General features: G+C 43.5%; 1 protein-coding gene across 1 annotated transcript; it reads right to left on the bottom strand.

The window, feature by feature from the left end:
• Positions 1-8,026: 8,026 nt before the first annotated feature.
• Positions 8,027-8,983, bottom strand: LOC106723364 (olfactory receptor 14A16-like). Its single transcript, XM_014527587.1, has one exon. It carries the CDS (start codon positions 8,981-8,983, stop codon positions 8,027-8,029), a length of 957 nt encoding a protein of 318 aa, XP_014383073.1.
• Positions 8,984-10,408: the final 1,425 nt, after the last annotated feature.

Genomic DNA, 10,408 nt, shown 5'->3' on the forward strand with positions numbered 1-10,408 from the left:
TTCCCTCTTCAGCGCATAGTTCAAGGCCTGTGAAGAAAGGAGAAGAATAGTTGCCAGGATTAATGTTACAAATATAAAAGGAGGCAATCTCATATCACATACAGCTCATGAACTAACTGTCAGTACTGTCTTTAAGTGCTGTAAAATTGTCAGTGGAAAGTATTATTGCTGGGAATATGTCTTTTTGTGTATAAAAGAGCTTCACAAACATCCTTAACAGTGGTTTTATATATATATATAACCAAAACACACAAAAGAGACTCTTTCAGAACAAAACAAATTTTGTAATTATGAATATTGGTAATGCAATATCTCAGCAGATTTGCCTTTTCATTGCTTCATGCTCTCATTCATCTCATTTCAGATCTCACTATGAAGCCATCTCCCTTCATCAAATTGGCAGACCAGAGTACAGCATTTTTATTTGATTTTTAATAGCAACAACAAGAACAGCAAGAAGCTCAGCAAACATGAAGATCAGGCAACACAGCACTTGTGACTACAATAAGAAGCTGGTCAAAAAATGGCTAGCACACCCACCTTTCCCCTTCCCTGGTATATACTGCATATGCATAGACACCATCCTAAGTGTCACCTCGTCTGAAATGAATCTGAGTAGTGCCTGCCATGTGGCTATTTGCCAATTTATATGGTCCCCATCCCCATCTGGACACTCATCTCTATGCCATAATAGGCCAGTGCCATCCTTCTGTTATCTCCACGTTGTGTCATTAATCTTTGTCATTTGGGTACAAGAACTTGAAGCTTTTTTGGGCAAGAGATGCTTCTCATTATGCATTTCCTCATCTCACTTTCTTGCGTCCCCCAACCCTAACTTGAGAGGCACTCAGATATGTAAAAGACATTTTCAGGGGGATCAACTGTGGGACTTACTGAGTTCTCCCTCCTCCAAGCATTTTTTCTGGAAAACAACCAAATCTGGATGCAATGACTGAGGTGGGATTGTAATTCTGGTGTTGCTGGGCAATACTGAATCTCTGCCGTGGGGCTTAGAATTTAAGCCTAGAAAGATGATTCTTATAAAAATGTATTTTGTTAAACATATATTTTCTCACAATTCATGCATTTTCTTCAAAACAATCAGTTTATGAAGAAGCTCTATCAATATGGGGGTGGACGAATAAATTGGTTTAAAATAGGCAGCCTCCAGGAACTTTTGATTGAAAAAAAAATCTCAAGTTGCTGAAACACTGCAATGTGGGGTACTTGATGGCAATTTCAGCTTTCTAAAGGGAGCTCTTTTCTTTTCTTTCTTTTCTTTTTACCTTTGACCAGCTGAAGAATTTTGAATATCTTGCTATTAAAATGCTGAGAGCTGTCCACTTCAATGTCATTTTCAGGTTCTTAAATACCCCCACATGCCCTTCTTGCCAACCAACCATATTTAATTGCAGTTAAAAACTTAAGCAAAGAATCTCGAGGCTCTATCTTAAACTGAGAAAAACTTCACAAAGACTGTTGCGTGATTTTCCCTCTACTGATCTATCTAATTTCCACATTAATCCCTCTTCTTACCACCTAAGCACATTGCTGTAAATTTATTATACAAATTAATGTGAAGTTTTTCTCAGCTTGTGATCTGATTCTCCAGTGCCAGGAGTCTTTGCTTATTTTCCTTCTACTGATCTATCTAAATTCCCTTTTCCCTGCCACTACCACACCTTCAGAAGTCAAAATATCTTGGTAGGATCTTTCTTTATGCTCCAAGACTGACCTGACAGAAATAGATCCAAACCAGTTTCTCTCTGCAGAAGACGGTGAAGTAGGAGCTTTCTCTCTGCTCCAAGACTGACCTGACAGAAGTAGATCCAAACCAGTTTCTCTCTGCAGAAGACGGTGAACTTCACTGATATGGAAGAACTGATGCTGCAGGAAGGTGATTTATCCACATGTCTCATGTTAGGGCTTCTGGGACTTGTTCCCTAGAGCCCAGCTTACCTCTGAAGCACAGAATCAGAAACAAGCCTTTCTGGATTCATGTATTTTAAGGCAAAAAGTTTTGTTTCATTCTTTACTGTGATCATCTTTTACTTATTGTTTCCTACTTCTGGGCCAGAATGTGTGTCATATGCAGTACGTGTCATCTGCGGTAGGCCTGTACAAAGCGGCTAGTATTTGCTTCGGATTCGGATTCATCCGGTTCGAAGACAGTGATTCAATTCAGTGATTCAAATCACCATCCTGAATCGATTCAGCCAAATCTGAGTTGGAGATTCAGGGGCTGCCATATTGGCTGAATCTCTGAACTGAACAGGCCTGATCTCCCGTCCGCTCTCCTAGCCCCATCAATGGCTGCCCCACCTGGCTCCAGTGTCCCAACACCTTAAAAAAAACCCTAAAACAACCTGCACTCACTGGTTCCTGCCAGGCAGGGGGGCGATCCCCAGAGCCCCACCACTACCCCGCGCTGTGTGTGTGGTGGGGGAGGGGCGGGCTCTGCCATTAGCCCCCAGAGGCTATGACAGCTGCTGCAGCAACCGATGAGTGCAGGGCTTTTTTTCCTTTTTTTTTGTGTGTAGGTTAACCTCAAAGTTACTGTGCATTAAAAAAAGGTCCAGTGGGTGCATCTACACAAGACATTGCTGCACAGTTTTTACTGCATATTTATTTAGTGCTTGTATAAGAGAAGTATTATATAAATTCACAGTAACAAGAGTTACTACACAGTAGCACCAGCAAACACCTTTTAAGTGACACTGCTGTGCAGTAGCCTTATATTGCTGTAACCTTTGCCGGCGCACGAGGCTGGGCAATATGCCAGATTTCAGATCCTCAAGGTGCCAGTAGCCCTGGGATCTCCCTCAGGCAGATCTGCTGATGGGTGTCCGTGGGAGCGGGTTTGGCCCTCACCCTCATAGTCCAAGCATTTACTCCAAGCCCAATGAACAGATGGGTTTCTTTATTATATATATAACTATATACAGGAAGAGAAAGAGATTAATCAAAAAGAAGGCATATATACATATATATATTATCAATAGAGAATAATAAAAGCAATCATTTGAATACAATCTAGCAATGTAACTGTAAGTGAATAATTGTAATACAGGGGGTTGTTCCCTTACAGCAGACTCCGGCACTGATTACACTCCCATGGTCATATCCTTTTGATAAAAACAAAACAGTTTCCTTTTAGAATTTAACCTCCCCTCTCATTGTAATAAATAGCAACACATTTATTGCAAGGATCTGCCACTACCTGGTGTGAACACAGCTCCTGTTCTTCTTGAGGCTCTGACCCCCTTTCATCACGCAGCCACTACCAGGAATACTGCGGCCACTTCCAGGAGTGCCGTGGCTGCTTCCCAGTCAATGTGATCGGCCGTGGGGGAACGCCCCCTACCCCCCCCCATTTGGCAAGATTGGCTGTGAGGGGACCCCTACTCCGCCTTCCAGTCGCTGATTGGTCTCTGGCGTGTGAGCTCCTTGAGCAAAGCTCATATCCTGTTCCAGTGGAGGAGTGGGGCGCTGCGCCTCTGCCCCTGTCTCTCTCAAAGCTGGAATTGCATCCTACTCTCCACCTTTCCCACATTAGGGGTGCTTTAAAGCACAAGCACAGCCAATCGGAGCCCTCAGTTTTCAGCAAGGGCTCTAATTGCATTGCAGATAGTCCAATAAAAAGCATGCACAGTGCATAGTGTGTTCTCCTGCTTGGAAAAGCCATGGCACCCAGTGCAAGCATTTGCTGGCCTTTATGCAAAGGGTACTAGACATAGTGCATCCACCAAGCTTGCAGCCCAGTGAGATATACAGCTGTTACACTGCTCTGCAGTAGCATCTCAGCACAATATGGCAAAAAGTGTTGCATGGTAAAAACTATCAACCCACTAAATTTCACCTGGGTATGTGTATACATGTGCACCTGAGTCAGGAGCAAATCTGCTCCCAGTGGGAGCAATTGAGTGCAGGGCTGTTCCTACCTGCCTGCCCTGCTTTGCTGTGCTGCAGCAGCCAGGGAGAGTTCCAGGCTTCCCTGGTGCCAGTCCTGGGCTGGCAGGCGGCACAGGGGTCAGGCCTGAGTTTTGGAGAGAGGCGGGAACTGTTCTGAAATGGGGGACAGCTCCCAGCTGCACAGATCTTGGGATCCCAGGCCCTCTTACGCCTTTTGCCTGGCAGTGGGGCTAAGCAGCACCGGGACTGCAGGGAGAAGCTGCGAGGGGGTAAGAAACTGGACAACATATACACCTTGTACTTCATGCCAGAAAACATAATTAGAGGACTCTGAGCTGGGGCAAAGCCCTTGTCTTCTGAGCAGATCTGAAAGCAGCAGAAGCTCACACATCCCTGCTGCAGGGGGATACCAAAATCAGCCTTCCCTTGAACGGGGCTGGGAACAGCTGGGGGCGGCACCGTTACATGTGATATTTGTTTTCCACCTAGGCATGCTGATGGCGTCTTTAACAAAACCTACAGGAAAGTCCTGGTGCTGCTTCCCCCTCGTGTCTCCCCTCTCCCCAGTCCCAGCAGTGGTTATGGCCCCCGCCACCCCCCCCACATGCACTCGGGCACAGGTGTCACCCCAACCCTGCACCATCAAGCTGGACTGAGATCATTATCTTCACACAGGAGCCATGAACAGGTCCCACCACCCCACCCACTGTCCTCTGTGTCCCCCCCACTACTTAGGATGACTGGGAACAAATTGCCATCTACTCTAATTCTGCACCCAGGAACAATAAACTCCAGCAAGAACTGTGATGGAGTTTATTCGACTGTGCTAATTTCATGAATAGATGCACCCGGAGAACAGTGTTGTTGTATTAGGACCAAACATAGCATTGGAGAAAGCAATACTCTCCCTTCCAGTCCTAGGATCCTATGAATATTTTGAAACAGGCAAGTGAGTTTAAGATCTTTAATCTCATTGAAAGTAAGCACCTAACTTCCTTTAGGGTTTGTTTGTTTGTTTTTTTCAAACCTCAGCTTGTTTAAGCAGTGGTGAACAGATATCTATGACACTGAATTTTTTTTCCTAATGATCTGGTAACCCTCCCTTACTTTGATCTAAACACAGTATTAAGGCTTGGAGTTAATGAGACAGCTGTTTCCAAATAGCCAAATGTAGTTAGGCACCCAACAATGCCAAAGCACTTTTGAATGTGCTAGCCCTCTGAACACCGGACCTCAAGGCTTTGGCGACAATGATGTGCTCTAACACAGATTAATGAGACTCTGTTCTTCAATGGCATGCCTTCCTCAGCCTTGAATCATTCCTTTTGCCATTTGGAAAACTGCTCTGTCTGCATCAGAAATAAAAATGTCTCCATAAGCAGATCTACATGAATGTTCTCCTTGGGTATCCTCTTCCCTGTGGTGCAAAAAAGACTTGTTTCATGGCTTACTGTGGGCCCAAACTGACTGAGCTTCCGAATGTCTGTAGTTCTCATCCTTGCCCTGAAACCTTGCAGTCAGAGCCTGGAGAGAGAAAAAAATGAAGGAACACTTGGGAGATATGGGCAAGGAAGCATGTTCTCAGATGGAAAGAGGAAGCGCTTTGCCATACCGAGGTTTAGACAGGATATTGCTGTATTCAAAGGTTATTTATAGTAGTTAAGACACGGGCTAATTCCAGAAAGTTTCATGTGATCAGTAGCAAAGCTGATCAGGACATTTCCTTTAAAACATATTTTATTTGGAACGTGCTGTGTTGCTATAACCGGACAAGTTCACAAAACCTTAGTCATGTCTGTTAGACTGACTCCATGCGGCACCCAACAGCTAAGGAGATGATGGTCCAATTGCCCAGGGATCCTGTTGCTCATTAGCCAGAGCAGGGCAGGGAGCAAACACCAGCACACGTTGCTCGCAGAAGCTTTATTCAGAACAGAGATGGCTTCGGGCGAGCTCCCTCACCGACTGAATACGGGGAGCAGCTCTGAACAACAGTTCTTTTCAATATTTATACACCTGGTCTATACATACTTACATGGATTCCACCCATGACCTTCCTGTGGTTCCACCCATTTCTCCTCCTATCTCCAGCTCCACCTGTTTACTGTTTGCCTCCTTAGCTTGGTATTGCTTATGCATTTCATTCATTTACATGCTAAGAGCTCATGCATAAAACTTTTGACCCCTATCTTCTTTTGGTCACTTTGCAGTTTCTTGCTGGTTCTTGCTGGTTTTCTTGCTGACTTCTCTATGTCCAAGGATGTATCTTTGCTGTTGTCTCCTGGCACTAGTTGCTTAACACATCATGCACGTTGCATGCTATACTTTTGTTAAGAATCCGCTTACTTAAGCACTAACTAAATTGGTTGCTTTTAATATGTCAGCTAGCCTTGTGACCAGCAGCTTTCCCTGAGGTTACCTTTTAATATATCATCCAATCTTGTGATCAGCAGCTTTTTGCTGAGACACAGGTAAAAGCCTTCATTCAGCTGCACGCTCAGCACTCCCCAAATTCCCTATCGTTACTCCAGCATCCAAAATCCATATTGTTACCCTAACAATGTCAACTCGAGTTCCAGCAGTTCACACGTGCATGAAATATTAGGAAGACTAGTACCCATCTGTCTGTCTACCCTCGAAAAAGAAAAAGAAAAATAGAAGAGATCGTGTAATAAGATACATAGTAATCCGTCTGTCTCAGTGTCCATTCACTTGCAGTTGACTGTTTTAATCCACAATATAAATTTATGATGCTATTACAATGATAATAATAATAAACTCATAAGGTTAGAAGGGGCCTCAAGGATCCTGTAGTCCACCCCCTGCACAAATGTAAGCCTGTTACTCCTAAATCATCTGTGACTGATGACTATCCTCTTTTTGAAAACCTGAAATGAAGGAAACTCCACAATGTCCCTGGGGAGTCTATTCCACGTCCACACTGGTCTAGAAACAAGGGTGCTTTTCCCCCTGAAATCTAATCTAAATCTACTTTGCTGTCATCTGAAGTTTGATGTGTTTCCTTATTCAACAAGGGAGAACAATTGTTCACCCTCTTCTTCATGGCAGTTTTTCAGATATTTCAAGACTGCTCTGATCTGCCTCTTAATTACCCTTTCTGCAAGCCTACTTCTCTCCATCTCTTCTTAACATGGCTTGTCTTTCAACAATTTATCATTTTTGTCACCTATCTCTGAACTTTTCTAATTGCTTCATATTCCATTTTAAAATGTGAAGCCCAGAAATTCACACAGTAGTCTAAGTGAAGCCTAGTACTATCACCTCCTATGTTTTACATCTTTCTTAGCAAGCTTTTGGGTTTAAAAACCCTTCGTCAGGCTGGGGAAACATCTGCAGTTGGTGTGTGCTCTTCCTGTCTTTTAAATCCAAATGCTTGCTACGAAAATTGTTTCCAACTATTTCAGCTGGTCTAATGAAAAGTATCAGATTCACGCAAAGAACCTTGTTTGCCTGTGTCCAACACGACCACAATGAGCATGCTTGTTTTACATTTAATACTCCTGTTGTTGCAGCCAAAAACTGCATTCACTTTTCTGTAGTTGCATCAAATTGCTGGTTCATATTGACTCTGTGGCCCACCTTTTCAGCCATGATACCACCCATTCATAACCCAAGCTGTATTTGTGCTTTTGATTATGCTCCCCTATGTGCGGCAACTTGCATTTATTTCCTTGGCTTTCGTCTTATTGTTTCAAGCCCAGCTTCCCAATCTATCCTCATCCATCTGAACTCTATCCCTGTCCCCTAAAGTACTTGCACTTCATTCCAGTTTCACATCGTCTAGAGATATGCCTGCATAGTCTGTCATCTGAATAATTGATTGCACCAATTAGTAAACAAAACACTTTAATTCTTCATATCTTGCAATTGATGGGATATATTTTAGATGGTGCAAAGACAGTAAAATTGATGCATGAAACATTACTTTCCCACTTCAACAGTGCCAATACAAAATGATAAAAGCCAAGTCTTTGACCTTATAACATTACAGAATTAACCCACCACCTTCATTTTATATATGTAGGATTCACACAATACTAAAAAAACTGAGTTCATGTGTAAATTAGAAAACAAAAATATAAGTAAAGCAAAGTCATGAAAGAAAGATGGACAGACTGTTCTTGGAGCGGATCAGCCTGTGGAGCAGTTTCCTCAGGGCAGCTTCGATCTCCTTGTTCCTCATGCTGTAGATGACCGGATTCATCAATGGAGGCACCACAGAATACAGAACAGCTGCCAGGAGATCCAGAGGGGACGGGGAGTCAGAGACAGGCTTTGTGTAGGCAATGCCGGCAGTGGAAAGAAATAGGGAGACCACGATAAGATGAGGAATGCAGGTGGAGAAGGCTTTCTGCCGGCCCTGCTCAGAGGGGATTCTCCACACCGCGGTGAAGATCTGAACATACGACACAACGATGAAAACAAAACAGCCTAAACATAAAAACACACTGAAGGCAAGAGCTGCCAGCTCTCTGCGGTATGTGTCAGAGCAGGAGAGCTTGAGCAGCTGGGGCACTTCACAGAAGAACTGGTTGATGATATTTGAGTGGCAGAAGGGGAGACTAAAGGTGTTCCCAGTGTGCATTGCAGAGTTGATGGCACCAGCAGCCCAAGCACCGGCAGCCATCTGGATGAAAGCTCTCCTGTTCATTATTATCTCATAATGCAGTGGCTTGCAGATGGCAATGTACCGGTCATATGCCATGATGGTGAGGAATGAAAAATCAGCTGAACAAAATAGGATCAAGAGAAAGACCTGGGACACACATCCAGCATAGGAAATTGTCTTGGTGTTTAAGAGAGAATTGTCCATGGAGTTAGGGACAATGACAGAGATGGCTCCAAGGTCAAGAATGGACAAATTTGCCAAAAAGTAGTACATGGGGCTGTGGAGGTGGTGGTCTGTAGTTACAGCAGTGATAACAAGGAGGTTCCCCACCAGAGCTGCCAGGTACGCTGCCAGAAAGATGACAAAGTGTAAGATCTGCAGCTGCCGAGTGTCAGAGAAGCCCAGGAGGAGGAACTCGGTTACAGTGGTGCAGTTGGGCATCTTCCTTCCCAGGGCACCGTGCAAGTCCTGGGTATAATAAAACAAGGTCAGTGGTAAGGAGGAGGGTAACCAACTCAGTGGCTTTGATAGTCCCATCAATAATGTCTCCAAATTTCATGGTAAGAATGTAAATATTCCAATTTTTGCCTCATGGAAAATTTGATTTTAATAAATTATTTTCCCTGGCAAGACCTTACATACATAAAATAAAATATTTTAATATTCCATTTAGAAAGTGAAAAAAATGGTAGCCCAACCGCAACTCAGGATTTATTTTTTTTTTATTGATTTAAATCCAAAAGTCTATAATTTATCCATCTGACCTAGAAAATGTATGCTGGAAACAAATATGTGTGAAATATAAGATATATAAAATTTGACTTCCTTAGTGGTCCTGATCCCACCCCACCCTCCACCCAACTCCCAATAAGCTGTATAACTTTATCTGAATTAATAGCAAAAACAGTGAAACATTCTTCATTGACTCTTGTAGCTTTGAATCTATTATACGTAGATGCTATATGATTTACGGAGCCAGGTTTTCCAACTTTAATATTTTTAATTGTCCTCTGCATCTTCCTAAAACACGACACTTCATTGATACAGAAAACTTACTGAAATGGTTTTTGTGGAAATGTCCTGATCTTGTGCCAAATTCAGGCTTCCCTTGCTGAGATCCTTTGTTCTTGTCCAGTTGATCTCTCAGATCTTCTCTGCACTGACCACTAGTCGAGATCCCCAAAAGCACAGATAGCCCAGAGGTCTTTCTCTGCTCCCTCTGTCACTGAGCGACTGGAGTAAATCCAACCAGGTTTCTGAGTGTGCAGCTGACCTCAACCCCGCCTTGTAGAAAAGGAGTGAAGCAAGACAGCAATTTTGCCCTTGTTTGCTTCCAAAGGCTCATGGGACTCATTCCCTGGAGTCCTGCACAGATCAGAAGGAAAAGCCCAGATGTAAACAGTCTGAGCTGTACAGATGTTAGCAGAACAGCAGAGCTGTGCTCTAGTTTAATCTCCCTCACAACACAAGTCATGGGATCTCCGAGAAGGCCCTGAGCTTCTCTATCTGGCTCTGTTGTCCCAGTTAGCCAGCCTGGGCACCTTAGCCTGCAGGGAGGCACCAAGTTGCAATTGGGTTAGTTCCTATGCAGTGTTGCATGAGAAAATAACATGAGAATAAAAGTTAGGTTGTAAGGTGCAAAAGAAATAATTTTAAATGTAATTAATATATTCCATAACTCAGACAAACAAGCTCCATTGCAAGGCATCACATTGACAAAATATTAGCTCAGCAATCATTAGCAGGGTCATGGTTCTGTATCTACTGTCATGAATTTGACAGCCCCAAGGACCACTTTCCCTTGACTCGTATACATCCCAGGTCCCAGCTCCCCCGCATTTCTTCCACCATCAGCTTCCCTTGAAC

Source organism: Alligator sinensis, unplaced genomic scaffold (genome assembly GCF_000455745.1).
Source record: "Alligator sinensis unplaced genomic scaffold, ASM45574v1 scaffold1279_1, whole genome shotgun sequence".
Lineage (NCBI taxonomy): Eukaryota > Metazoa > Chordata > Crocodylia > Alligatoridae > Alligator > Alligator sinensis.